The sequence below is a fragment of the Echiichthys vipera genome (assembly GCF_963691815.1).
Source record: "Echiichthys vipera genome assembly, chromosome: 9".
NCBI classification, from domain to species: Eukaryota; Metazoa; Chordata; class Actinopteri; order Perciformes; family Trachinidae; genus Echiichthys; species Echiichthys vipera.
The window spans coordinates 25,345,327-25,359,672 of NC_139834.1; the positions used below are offsets into that span (position 1 = coordinate 25,345,327).

The 14,346-nt window shown below is 42.6% G+C and overlaps 1 protein-coding gene across 4 annotated transcripts; it reads right to left on the bottom strand.

The window, feature by feature from the left end:
• Positions 1 to 447: 447 nt before the first annotated feature.
• On the bottom strand, positions 448 to 14,346 carry cdk11b (cyclin dependent kinase 11B). Of its 4 annotated transcripts, none has more exons than XM_083920707.1 (20): positions 14,319 to 14,346; positions 12,913 to 13,043; positions 11,899 to 12,038; positions 11,638 to 11,765; positions 11,391 to 11,535; positions 10,677 to 10,852; positions 10,211 to 10,336; positions 10,004 to 10,102; positions 9,740 to 9,856; positions 9,580 to 9,654; positions 8,285 to 8,526; positions 8,082 to 8,172; positions 7,870 to 7,991; positions 7,666 to 7,771; positions 7,429 to 7,550; positions 6,241 to 6,348; positions 5,813 to 5,929; positions 4,773 to 4,921; positions 1,731 to 1,920; positions 449 to 1,199 (listed from the first exon to the last, which is right to left on the bottom strand). In XM_083920707.1, exons 2-20 carry the CDS (start codon positions 13,021 to 13,023, stop codon positions 1,107 to 1,109), a joined length of 2,457 nt encoding a protein of 818 aa, XP_083776833.1. In that variant the 5' UTR covers positions 13,024 to 13,043; positions 14,319 to 14,346; the 3' UTR covers positions 449 to 1,106. The 4 variants fall into 4 exon arrangements, with proteins under 4 accessions (XP_083776830.1, XP_083776831.1, XP_083776833.1 ...); XM_083920706.1 differs by having other exon boundaries at positions 450 to 1,199; positions 11,623 to 11,765; XM_083920704.1 differs by having other exon boundaries at positions 448 to 1,199; positions 10,677 to 10,813; positions 11,391 to 11,765.

The window sequence follows — 14,346 nt, forward strand, 5'->3', positions numbered from 1 at the left end:
GTTTGGACCTTAAACCACATATGGAACACCTCAGACATCTCGCTTACTTTACTAGCCTCTCAGTGAAGCCAGCAGTCTGCCTCCAGAGACAGAGCAGTCAGTTCCACTAGCAGCTCTCCTTCCAAGCTTATTCAACACATCAGGTGTAATAATCTGCAGAAGGGCTCAGGTGGGAGCAGGGGCTAGATAAAACTGATTAATGAACATTTCCATTTAGTGCCGGCTCTAGACGTCCCAAGACGAGCGCTTTCTTCCGAGTCCGTTCCTGTGAAAGCAGCAAGTGGTCTTGCAGGGAATGAAACTGTACTGTATTGTTTATTTTTCTTCGAAAGAATTTATTGGTTTAATTCTCAAGTCGCAGAGCCATTTAAAAACAACGGCAGAGCAAAGTCTGGGTCTACTTTCCCCCTGAAAGAACAAAGTACTGAGACGAAGTGTGCAGTGCAAAGAATGACATCACTTTTGGACAGCGACTACCAAGTTGGGTTCAAGGCTTGATTTTTTTTTTTAGGCCCGACTTCCCTTCATTTTTTTCCCTGCTCTGGCAGTGTGCGGTTGTGTTTGCATAGCTTGGACAGAGTTTATAAATATAGGGAAAACGGCAGACGAAACAAAGTTTCAAACTTTATTTCTAGCAAAAACATCGTCCCCTTGTCATCAAGTGACATTGACAGTCCTAAGTAAATGTCTAACATAATGCCAGATGGAATACACAGCCAATGCTGCATCATTATACAGTAGCTCCGCAGCCAGGAAATACCAACCATTTAGAAAATCTGGTCCTCTCTTATGAAGGATAAAAGGGAAAATAAAACAAAAGTCAAACATGAGACCTAAACGTCTAACAGATGTATGGTCGTGTCTCCTTTTTGAAGAGCTAAAATGGCCACATTTAAAATAGCGACATGGCATGAAAATACAGAGAAAAAGCCGAAAAGCCGAGCGAAAGTCACCAGTCTTGTTAGGAGAGTCCTGACTATTTGGTAACAGTTGTAATTGATCAGATACTGACACTGTCCAATTACAAAAGAACAACAAGTCCCAGAACGCTTTGCTCCCACTTTCTCGTTTAGGCAGCCAGGTATCCTGCAGGTATCCTCTGGGGCTCAGAATTTGAGGCTGAATCCTGGTCCGACTGCAGATGCTCCTTGGTTGCTGGTTGTCAGGTGGAAGCCTGTGTCTTTTAAGTCGTCATCGCCCTGGAAAGATTATAAAAACAAAGTTAACTCATGGTTAATGACTGCAGTCAGTTTCATTTCTTAAATATTTATTACAGAACTGATCAACACTACACTGGTTACCTTTGGAAAACACTTTAACTGAATTGTTCTAATGAGTGTATTCCATGCATGCATGAACATGTTTATTATTCATATTATAGTTGTTATTTTCCCGGGCTTAAGTGAAGTTGTAGTTGTTCACAAGCTTTTCCATTTTGACAAGAATAAAACTGAGAGTAACAACTGATACGTTTGGCATTAAATGGTCTCATTTGTTGTTCAGACGGAAAATATCAACTCTAACTTTCATTGAAAAACATCAGCTTCTGGGTGGGTCGGACCACTGCTGAAAACATTAGGGACTAAAAGGTGCTCATCATGGAAAACACGAGGAGGAAATACGCCGACACAAAGCAGAAGCCTGTAGGTCTGTAATCTATTTAACACATACAGCGTTCAGAAAGCCTGGTAGCTGTATGTAATGGAGAAAGTGGAGCCTAATGTCCTTACCAGGTGACTGTAGCCCAGGCCTCCCTCGGGTGGACGAGGACTGGTGCCTCTCTTCACCCTCTGTTGCTCACTCTTGGCCGGCCACGTGGGGAACATGGAAGGTTCGATGGGCAACGGCGTCTCACGGAAGTACTCATGCTTGAGCCCCTCGTCCGATAAAATCCTCTTACTGGGGCAGTAGGTGAGGAACCTGGAAAACAGCCAATGATCGAGTTCATAAGGGCGATATGTACATGAATGCACATTAATCAAGGAGCGTAAGAAACAGCCCAAACTGTTGAGTGGACTTATTTGTTATGCAAATTCATCTTTGTGTAGAGGAACAGCTAAATATTGGAATATTTCACTATACATTAATTTTGGTAAAGCGTTTATCTGGTTCATCATCATGGTAGGCATCATCTTTCTGTGCTAGAGCCCGAAAAATGATGACAACAAAAGGGCCAAAAAAAGACACAAGCAGAGATGACATTGACAAAACTATACAGGTTTAAAAACTGTAAGGTGTAAATATTGGCAGATGATGTGCTATGTGTAGGAATCCTTGTATTAAATGTATAGTGTAACTTCAATATCAGTTGTATTAACTAGACTTCATCTAGAGAGGCAATCTGGACACAAGGTGCAGGTCTGACATGAGAGGCCAGTGGGTTTGTGTGAGGAGTCCTAATTGGTTAGGACAGGATCAACACTGCATAATGGGGAGCTGCTCAATTGTGATAATTGGCTTTCGAATTGTGTTTGATAGGAGTCTTCCATGTCAGAGAGTATAGTAAATGATTATAAAACCAACCTGAAAAGATTTTACTGAACAAACAGTCTCTGTTTTGATTTGGAAGGAGTCCCTGAGAAGAGTTGCTGATTGAGATTAGACCGATACCAACTTTCTGACACTTGGGCCCAATACTTGCATAGAAAGGGACAATCGTCTGCTTGTGTCCTCCTCCTCACCACTGTTATTATTTTGGAAATCCAAGAATGTGAACTTCCTCCTCCTCAGCACCCTCAGGACCCAGGAGCCCTGCTAGTTTTTATTCGGGCCACACAGACCTTTTATTGCCTGTGTACAAGGTGATGGATAACTGGCACTGTTCTAGGTCCTGAGGCCTCATATTATCTGGCTAAACATAATAGGGAACTTCCTACAGTTTAAAGTAATAAATATATTTCTCAAAACAATGCATGTTGAAGCCCCTGCTCAGGTTGGATATCAAAGGCCCTTTCAGCCACAGGACGGTGTGATGTTCTCTGATTTCTATCTGCTAAACTACACCTCTAAACTCATCCTATGACGCTGTGTCTGAGGCCTTGTGAGTCTTCCGACAGCTGGAAGCTTTCAGCTGCACTGGAGAGGCGCCAAGCTTCCACTGAACCGTGATCCCTCCACAGTGGACATGCTGTTACCATCCTCTGCAGCTGTGAGCTGACTGAGCGAGCGGTGTGGTTTTCATTTACAGGTGTAGGCAACAGGCTCTGTGGGTGGGTAAAGACCTTAGTCTCCACTTTTTAGAGCTGCATCTACACACCTACAGAATGTGCAAAAAACTAATTATGAACCTATTACTCTGTGTGAAAATATTTTTTCATACTAAATGGGTTTTCTAAAACATTTTTCCTGTAGTGTGGAGCATCACCATGGAGTGTGTGAAACAGGGATGGAACAGGACAGCTGCTGAGGCATGTTGATGAATTACCAGTCCGCTACTGTTGTCATGTTTTAAGTCTGCTTGCCAGAAATGCACTGACTGAATAAAAAGACCTGGAAAGACTAACAGGATTTGACAGGGCAGCGGTGAGTAAGTAAGTTCCAAGTAAGTTCCACTGCATTCAGTAATGCTGATGGTTACTGATATCAGTGGTTGATATTTGCCTTTCATTGATGTTGGCCTGTGTTCTCTCTAAATGGTAAATTGACTTATATAGTGCCTTTCTAATCTTCTGATTACTCAAGGCGCTTTCACACTACTTGTCACATTCACCCATTCAAACTGACATTCACACAGATGGAGGTGGACATCTACATACCATCTAATCTAACCATTCACACCACATTCACACACCCATGCGCAGAACGGGGAGCAATTCGGGGTTCAGTGTCTTGCCCAAGGACATTTCGACATGTGGACCGAGGGAGCTGGGGATCGAACTGCCGACCTCTGAAATAGAGGACGACCCACTCTTCCAGTGAGCCACAGCCACCCCCTAGGGATGCCACGGTGAACAGAGATCGTGTTAACTGAATAATTTCCGGCATTGATAGGATTTTTTTTAAACAATGGAAAAATCTGAAGGATTAGAACACTGAGGACCATCTACTGTAACTTTAATTCACACCCCAGCCAGCTAAACAGCAGCAGCCTCATCGAGCAGTATGCAGAGTCTCACGAGAGTTAACTGACAAGACGATGGTGGAGGATTTTGTATCCAAAACCAAAAGTGCCTATTTGGCAATATTTCAGATTTAAACCCAATCCGTATAGGGAATGTGATAGCGTTTTTGAGGCAATCTGTAAACTGTAAACTCCAGCCGCTGCCTCAGAGTTGGAATGCGGGGCTCTGCGCACGCTCTGCAGTGCAAGCTCAGATGAACAGGCCAGAGATCAGCAGATATTATTGATATTATTGAAGTTTCTTCAAAAAGACAAACGATTGTGATGGCACAAAGGCAAAATGGTTTTTAGTGGCCTCTGATTTTAATGCAGGGAATTTGTGTGGTGTTTACATGAAAAGTGACTGGTGTTGGTTCATCTTTCCTATATATACCCTTACAAATGCAGAATCTATAAGTTTGCTCTGTATATTAACTACAAAGACATTTTAATGACTAAATAATATTATAATAATGTAGTTGTTTTTTTTTAAGTATACATTTTTAGTAGTCATTCCTTAATTTACAGGAACAAAGTCACTATGCTGTTATCCAAACAGCTACACAGTCATGTGCACAAGCAGAAAAAAATCAAATACCTCTGTCAGACTGACTTTAGCATAGTGTGCAGCCTGTGTGAGGCGCAGTGTTGTGTCCTGTGTGTGGACTCCTACTTGTTCATGAGGTCAAAGCCTTGATCTGAGAGCAGCGCTCCAAAGCGCTTTCGCAGGTTGTTGTAGGGATACTCTGTGAAAGTCATCTTCTTCACAGCGGGCAGCTCATTGTAGCCGGGCCAGATCTTCTCGCTGGGTGACCCCAGATCCTACAGACAACACAGACACAGACACAGACACACACACACACACACACACACACACACACCAGCAGACAGCCTAATGTTAGCACAGGGAGAGATGGATATGTGATATTCCCACTTTGGCAAAGGGCTTCATTAACCACAGACGTGACAATAAACCAGCCCTAAGTACATTTCAATACTTTAATTCATAACTGGTAAAGACTGTAGGTGACTTGGGAGGCCTGAATGACATCAGTCCACACGTCTGTCACACTTTAAGCAGATCATAAGCAGGGCTTACCCATTACCACCTCCTCCCCCTAGCTGTGTCCTCAGTGGCCAGAGAGAAAGCCGTTTTCTTAAAAGTCTCTCTGTGTTCATCAGCCATAACTTTAGGGTTTGCTGATTGCTTTCAGCTGTATTAGAGATGTGTGTTGCTGCTGATGCACACTAAACATCATACTTGAAAACAGGCCGGTTGCTTTTATAGTTAATTACCAATGTTGTTCTTCAAGTAAGACAAAAACAAAAAAAAAACAGATCTAATCAACCAGACAAGTGAATCAGTACAAACAGTGGAACAGTACAAACAGCCACAGCGACAGCATGGCTTGTGAGACCTCCGATACCCCATCAAGGTAAACAGCTTCACCTGGCTGTGCTGTGCAGTGGAAAAACACTCTGATGCGGGTGTTTATGGCATGGTTCAGCTTGTCTACCTCTCCTACTATGGAAAACTTCTTAGTTTCATAATAACTTCATAAGCTGGGTAAACGTCTAACAAGAGCTCCCCCCTGTGGTGCACTAAAGAACTCCATACTGACCTCCTCTGACAGACAACACTCAAAAGTTTTACAGGCTGTAAACACAAGAGCTTTACCCTGTATGGTGAGGATTTAAAATGAGGTCATTTACCTTGAAAACCTTGTTAATTTGGTCGATTTCAGATTTTCCAGGGAAAAGAGGTTTCTGGGTGAGCAGCTCGCCAAATATGCAGCCCACTGACCACATGTCTACAGCTGTGGAGTACTCCTGCGGAGAGAAGAGCAAACATAGTGGCAGTCCGCAGAAACACAAAGTAGACAGTCTCCCTGGCAGGCTTCTACATTGGAGTCTGTCTCGTGTATGATGTGCTCTGATTGGCTGCTGGACCTCTAACGTCTGGCTGTGCAAATCATGTACTGTTAAACTCAAAGTTGTCTCAAACTATTTTTTCTCTTGGAAATATATCTTTGGGTAAACCAAATCCATCAAGATGCTGTAACCACATATATGAATATTTGTAGTTTCAGGTATTTCATGTGGTGAAAGTTAGTCAAGTTAGTGTGAAGTTTGTTTCTCACCTTGGCTCCGAGCAGCAGCTCTGGTGATCGGTACCATAGGGTCACCACCACAGGAGTGTAGGGCTTCAGGGGGGAACCGTACTCCCTGGCCAAACCAAAGTCACCAATCTAATGTAAAGGGCAGTTGGCTCACATTAAAACTACTTTATTTAATTTTAGGTCAAACAACAATGGCTAATTAATTAAGCATTAAGTGTTTTTTTCATCTCTTCTAACAAAACATTAAATGATAATACATTCTGGTGCAGCAGAGTAGTGTATAATCGACCTGGATTTGAATAAATAAAAGATGCATTGTGATTCAGTCTTCCCATTTGTCAGCTTGCATATAATTCATACTGACAAATGTCTGTAACAACCTGGTTTATTTACACATGGACTCCATCTGCCAATCATTTTCCCAGAAATTCATGCTTTAATGGACTTTCAGTAATCACGCTGCCGTTATTGCTGCTGGTTTGGGAAAATGTTTTACATCATTAAAAGATGGCATAAAGGAACCTCTTTTATGAGATACTGACCTTCCCCAAGGAGGTTATGTTTTCAGTTTGTTTGTCAGCAGGATTACGGATAAACTACTGGACAATCTTCATGAAACTTGTTGGAAGGGTGTAGCATAGGCCAAAGATGAACCAATTAAAATCTGGAGCAGATACATTGAATAGTTTTCCCTTTCATTAACACTGAAAGATGGAGCATTTGTGCTGCATTCATGAACTTTCCGAATAATAAGAAAAATGAATACCTGACTGGGAAAACTTTCACTGCATTAGACCCGTGAGATAGGGCATGCTGAGTACCCTTCTAGTTTGTTTCGTTTTAAGCCTGAGCTTATATTTTGAGTTGAAAATGAATGAATGAATGTGACACTGCTGGACTATGAATACAAGTCAGCAACTACTATGGTGAACTTTCTCATTTATAAATCCCGCTTGTCTGTGAATGCACATTTTCTTTCATTAACCTTTCATGATAGTGAATTAACTGAATAGTAAATCTGAGAGTTCCACCACACTATCCATACTATCTAATATATTCTTAAAGAGACTGTTGCAATGGACGGGTCCCAAGACTAGCCCCATTACAGTGGAGATAACTGTGGACTAGCTGAGGTGCCCCCACTGACCCAGGGAGAGCAGTTGTTGCCAAGGTAACAACTAACTAGCAAGCACCATAGTCGTAGCATACCTTGAGTATCCCCTTGTGGCTCAGCAGCAGATTGGAGGTCTTCAGATCTCGATGGAGAATCCAGTTATCGTGGAGATGACGGACACCTCGCAGCAGCTGAATCATCAGAGTCTTTACTTCACCTGGAAGAGAAACATCATGCTTTAACAGAGTTGTTGCTGAACTTTTTAAACAAAGAAAAAAATACAGTTTGTACACACACACACATGGAGCAGGGCTAAAAATGTCTCACTTTACCTGGTAGGAAGGGCTGCTTCATGGTCTCCATCAGACTCTTCAGGTCATGTTCTACATAGTTCATCACAATGTAGATCTTGTCCATATTACTTCCAACAACTATTTCCTATTATGGGGGAAAGCAAGGGTTAGATTTAGCTAGAGCACTGAAGGATTCCCATTAGACAACAAAAGTGTGAATAAGTCATTTTGAAGAGCTCTCACCCTCACTGTGACGATGTTTGGGTGCTGAGCTTTCAGGATTGTATTGATTTCTCTTAACGAGGTGATAGGGAAGCCCTCCTTCTCCTTCTCCATCTTCAACCTTTTCAATGCCACAATCTCATCTGCAAACATGAGACCGCATTCATTGTTTCACCAATAAACACATCTGTGAGCCCCAAAAAGCAAATGGCGCTACGTGTTTATTTTCGTACCTGTCTTTTTGTCCTTGGCTCTGTACACCACACCGTAGGTTCCTTCTTCTATTCGGTTCAGGCACTGGAATTCCTCAACGCTGCGACAGCCCTGAAAAGCAACAATGGAATTGAAGCCCACAACAAACTGCTATCTTGCGTCACATGGGTACGTGCACATTAATAATTTGTGGCCTAGCTGGATAAACATTGTTGGCAGTGACCTGTAAAGCAGGCAGATATTTGGGCAACTCCTTCTTCAGCTCCACGGGGGAAATTGGGGGTGAGTCTGGGATGTAGTTCTCTTCAGGGGTGGGGGAGCGAGAATGAGTTTGAGACTGAGGCGTGGGGTCACCATCTCCTGCATCATCATCCTCCTCCTCCCCCTCCTCTTCTTCCTCCTCCTCCTCTTCCTCCATGTCCTCGCCGCTGCTCTCGGAGTCATGATCGAAGCGGGACTCTGGCACTTTGAGGCGAAGGGAGAAGTAAGTTTAGTGTTGGTAAGCGCATTTGTACGGAGAGGTCAAATATTGAGCAACACTTTCAGTATAACCAACGACTTTATACTGAGACCAACACTTGGCTTATGGCCTTCATCAGGGCCATGTATGAATGAAGGTAGAGACTGGTAACTGTTATGTTTATGTTATCAACTAAACTGTTTACATTGGATTACATATTTACTATATTAACTGAATTTTATTCAATGTGAGCCCCTAAATGCATCAAAGTGCAATACTAGGTCGGTGAAGTACCTGTTTAAGGCTCTTTTCTTTTGTATTATATATTTAAATTTTAGCAACTTGCGTAGCAGTGGAAGCTACAATCCTGCTAAAGCACGGCACAGATCATCTGGGCCAAGTGTGAGCGCGCCCTCAATTATAGACAGACACAGGCAGAGCAAAGTCTCTGTGAGAGGAAGTAGACGTAGTAACCTTGCTAGAAAAGCAATGTCTTTTGTTTTTTTTAAATGAAAGGGAGCTGGTTTAACCATGAACCAGAACACAGGAGCCCTCTTTCTGTATTGATTTTCTTTCTCCTGTTCCAGACACATGTGACCAATGAGCAGAGTGATCGTTCTCACACGGTTTGTAGTGCTGCTTATTGATTCACTGGGATTTTTCTCTGTGAGAAGAAACCAAACCAAGTTTACAAACTTAACCAATTCAGACCCAAGCAAACCCTAAATTACTGAAATCAGGTTATAGTCCTGTGTTCTGAACTTTCGGCAGCTGGGCTACCTTTTAGTTTTGCTTTTAGACCACAGATTGCAACTTTAAGAACCCTGCGGAGATTAATCCTGGCAGGGCATTTTATCGTTTTTACTGACCAAACTCTTAGCACTCTTTCTACTGGCCGCAGAATCTTAAATGGTTTCTAGCCTCATTTTTTGACAACACTTTACACAAATAATTAGAATTTAGTCAAGCTGCAGGACATTTGAATCGTGTTAAGGAACAGAATTAGAACTTTTTAATACAGCAGGTTAACACACATCACGGGCGACATGTTTCCCCACCTGCAGGTATGTGATTTCCATTTTCCCTCTCGTCTTCAAAGTCCTCCACTGACTGCTCGTCCTCGCTCACGTCCTCTGAAAGGGAGAAAGCCACCGTGTTAAACCTGTTGTGCTGTGTAACTGCACCTGACTCAGAGACATAAATCATAGACAATTTTACCTGCGCTCTCCTCAGACCTTCCAGAGCCTGAGACGGACTCCTCTTCTTCACCCTCACTTTGGCTGCTGGACCCCTCTTCATCCTCGTCATCCTCTTCTTCAGAGCCCGATCCTGATGCTAGACAAAGTGGATAACCGAGACATTTTTAAAACTGCAATATGGAAACTGCCACGTGACCTCTGAGTTGTTCCCGAGACTATTGTGATTTTGTTGTGTAATGGCCATGCCTGCTTTGCTAAACATGTAGATTATATAAATCTGTACCGATGGAGGACTCTCCTGAGCTGGTCTTCCTTTCGCTGTCACTGATGTCCTGAAGGTCTGCGAGCAGGTCTTTGCCCTCGGGCTTCTCCTCCTTCGATGCTGCAGATAGAAAAAAACAATATGTCAAGTTATGCTTAAACATATGAAATCATGATCATCTCGCAAATAAGAGATTTTTTAGAGACTGTGTAATTAGAATTTACTCACTTGCACTTTTCCGTGCTTCGCTGAGTTCCGACCTGTCCCGGGGAATGCGCGAGGGACTTCGGCTGCGGTGACCTTGTTTTGACTTGTCCTCATACTCATCAGGGAGCAACCGATGGTGAGACGGCACTGTGGACATGAAAGTCTCTTCATCAATGCTGCACATAAAGCATCACAGTTCACTGCTTTAATAAACACAATCTCTATGACTGGTAATAGGAAAGGGACTCTGGTTGCCTGGGATTATAAGCTTCAAGAAACTGTTGAAAATTCTGGGAAATAATATTTGCTTTCTTTCTGAGAGTGAGATGAGAAGGTTGATATCAATCTAATGTCTGTGTGTCAACTGCAGAGCAGGAATCAGGACATGTTTAGCCTAGCTTAGCATTAAGACTGAAGGCAGAGGGAAACTGGCTCAAAAAAAAAAGTGCCCGTCTGTCCAGCAGGTTGTTTGTCTTCATCCACTGACCTTCTCGTCGACCACCTCGCTCTTTGCGCCGCTCCTCGGCCCTCCTCTCCCGATCTTTTAACTCCCGTTGCTCTTTCTGCTGTTCACGCAATTTTCTGTCTCGTTCACGCTGGCGCTCCAGCTGTTCCAGCCGGTCCCTGTGGTCCAAAAAAAACCCAGGAGAATCCAATCGGGGTCTGTCCAGACAACCAAAAGCCCAATCGCGTCAATGTTTGTTTATTTTTGGTTTCGGTTGTAAAATCTTGTCTTACTCAAACATACAATGCTCAGTTACCTTCACAGCTGTACTCAATGATTAATATATTGCAATAACTGACAAATGGCTCATTGCTGGGTGCCCACTTGAGGCACCTTTGTTTACATAGACATGATTTAATTTGCTCATAAAAGAAAACACAAGACTCCTCTAATCTTACCTTATCTGGCCCTGTAAAGCTTCAACAACACATTTATTTAGGTTTTTTGTAGTGAAATGAGGAGGCATCATATAAAAATGAGTAATCATCTCAAAACAGCGCACATCACTCTGCACATACTCTGTGTTGTAAACACAAAGTTCACTCATTAACCCATCGAGTTCCCCTACATGATGGCAAGTAATTGGTTACTTATGCCCATCCCTACTACTGACTAAACTCAAGTGGCAAAAGAATAAATACTTCTGTGTTTGAATTAATCAAAGCTAATCAAAACTTTGGTGCCTTTCGTTCTCACCTCTCTCTGCGTGAATGAGCTCTGGCCTGTTCCCTTCGTTTCTGCCTCTCCCAGTCTCGCCGGGCTTTGTCTTCCTCCCACTGACGCTTCCTGCGTTCGCTCTCTCGCTCTTTTTCTTTGTCTTTGGGTCGTACATGTTTCGCTGCTGTAAGAGGAAAAAGCCATGAGTGGAAGCAGAACGTCATGATAGTCCCAAGAATGTTGTATTGCGCTGTAAAACTTTTGTAATTACGCATCTCTCCCACACCCCCTTCGGCAGAGTGACTGCGATGGTGTCTTTTATCTTTTCTCTTCTCCTCCTTTCTGTGGTGAGACTTGTCTTTTCTTGCTATTTGCTGTGGAGGTTTGATTGCTAATGATTCATCTTCCTCGCCCCTGCATAAATGTAAAGAAAACATTGGTGGTTAATTTCAATTTTAGCCCACTTTGAAGTTGAACAGATACAGTATATGCATACTACTTCCACCATGAAAATGCAACTATGTTTGTTTCCTACAGTTGCAAGTACCTGTCCTCAGTGGAGTCCTCCCGTGTGTACGGGGAATTACGAATTGTTATTTCCATCCTTTGATCCCGTAGTTCTCCTTCCTCCGGAGTATCTCGTTTGGCTTCCCGATCATCCGACTGTGGAACAAGGCCCTGTGTGAACTGTGCAAGACACGAAGAGCAGAAGATGTGGTTGGAGCTGGGGAAACACCTTAGAAATGTCCTCAGACAAGTAAGATAATACAAATACCAATACATTTGGAACGTAGCTAATTAAATAAACCCATGAATAAAATATTTATTGGTCCCACCAGAACAGTTTTTTGTGTACGTCTTGGTGCAAAAGCTTGTGAAACAGCATTTAAAGAACTCTTAAAAGGACAATTTAATAATGACAATAACAATAATAATTACAGATGTCGGAATTATATCGGCCGGTCCACACTTCACGCCTGAGCAGCGTGTGTGCATTGCTGAACTCGCTTTTTTCCGGCGCTCATGTTAACAGGTTGGAGCAACCCCATAGCCCACCTGAGCGGCATGGCTCAGGTGCAAGCATCTAGGGCAGGGTTGTCAAACCGATCCGGTAAAGGGCCGTGTGGCTGCAGGTTTTCATTCCAACCAAGCAAGAACACACCTGATACGACTCATTCAATCACCTGAACTGTCTTCACACAGTTGATTTGTTGGACCAGGTGTGTTTTTGATTGGTTGGAATGAAAACCTGCAGCCACACGGCCCTTTACTGGATCAGTTTGACAGCCATGATCTAGAGATTCAAGTCTCATCTATTCTTACCGTAACATGCGCAGTTTGCAGCAGTTTCAGCGAGGTAGCCGTCATGCACTGCTCATGCAGGATGTGTGGCTTGGACATAAGACTACTAAGAATAAAATTGTTTTCAAGCCTAAATTTAGTATACAGTTTGAAATTTCTAATCACATAATAATCTACAACAACTAGAAGAGACAATGTTTAACACTGCATCAACATGTAGGGATCATATAGGTTTTGCATTAGTATGGAGATTATTTACATTTTTTTGGCGCTTGGGATCTGATCTCTCTTCTAATTCTCTTCTGCGTTTCTTCTCCTGTAGGATTTCGTCAAGAGTTTTAACTTTCCAGGTCTCCTTTTCGTCCCCCATCAGCGTCCAGTCTCCACCGCCTGCTCCGCACACACACACACACACACACACACACACACACACACACACACACACACACACACACACACACACACACACACACACACACACACACACACACACACACACACACACACACACACACACGCGCACGCGCACACACGCGCACACACACGCGCACGCACACACACACACACACACGAGATGTCAGCTTAATTTGAATCATTAGGTGTTAAAGAACCAATATAGTTATACTCGATCCAGACAGTTTAGCTAATTGGTTTTATATGGTAGATTTAACATGCATAAATGCAAAGTGACAAAAGTTACCGCCAACTTCACTGCATAAAAACTAGTCTCTCAATGTAAACAAAGTAGAATAACTATTAAACACTATGATTGTCTATGATTTGTCTCCTTATATAAACTTGTATTATTGAAGCTTATTTTCCCCATTCCTTTTTAATTAATACATATTAAAGCCATGTCTATATATTCTTGTACCATTAGGTTAAGTACAGATATTTGAGGTCGTATATTTGAAGGCTTTGTTGGACGCAAAAACTTTCAATTCTACATTTTCCTGAACATACTTACATATTTATACATTTTCAATGCGGGAATTTTACTTGTAATAGGGTATTTTTACAGTAAGGTGCCAGTACTGCTACTTACTTATGAAATGTCAATGTAAATAATAACCGGTTATTTACCTGTTATTCCCAGTGCTAACGTTACACTCCCACCAAAATGCACCGGACAAACCCTTTCACTGCAAATTTAGTAATGTTAAAAAACGGAAGTTAACGTCCACCAGTGGATAAATGGACCCAAGTTAATTTCATATATATCGACTTTAAGTTCAGTATATTATGGGTGCTACTATAGGGTAACGGTGCATCACAACGTTACAGCATGGGGCTAACGTTTAGCCAACGTTAACGATAATCGGCCGATCACACGTAGTTCATAGCTGCTCCTTAATAATCCAGTGCAGCCAGGACGTTAAGACAAATGAATGAGTTAATCACTTTTTAAGTAAACTCTTAAACTCGCTGAGTGTTGTGAGTCCAGCGGTTGGTGCTAACACATTAGCTCGCTAAGCTAAAGCTAGCATGCTCGACTGTTGCTAAACAACTTCTGAAGCTAACTACATGATTTTAAAATAGACAGTGGGTGCAGCGGGTAGAGCTGTAACACGGAGAACATGTGGATGTGTCCGCAGCTGTACTTAAAAGCCTACGCACAGAAAACGGTGAATTTAAGCATCGGGCAGGTGAAATGGTTAAACAAACCTGAAGTATGCGCAGCGGTATTATGGCA

What these genes read in the sequence shown, in the direction of transcription:
- cdk11b (XM_083920704.1), bottom strand. Translation starts at nt 13,023, where the DNA reads ATGGGGGACGAAAAGGAGACCTGGAAAGTTAAAACTCTTGACGAAATC. An exon ending in GAGGACTCCACTGAGGACAG is followed by an intron (nt 11,766 to 11,898) that starts GTACTTGCAACT and finishes ACATTTATGCAG; the next exon opens with GGGCGAGGAAGATGAATCAT. An exon ending in AATATCTGCCTGCTTTACAG is followed by an intron (nt 8,173 to 8,284) that starts GTCACTGCCAAC and finishes GTTGCTTTTCAG; the next exon opens with GGCTGTCGCAGCGTTGAGGA.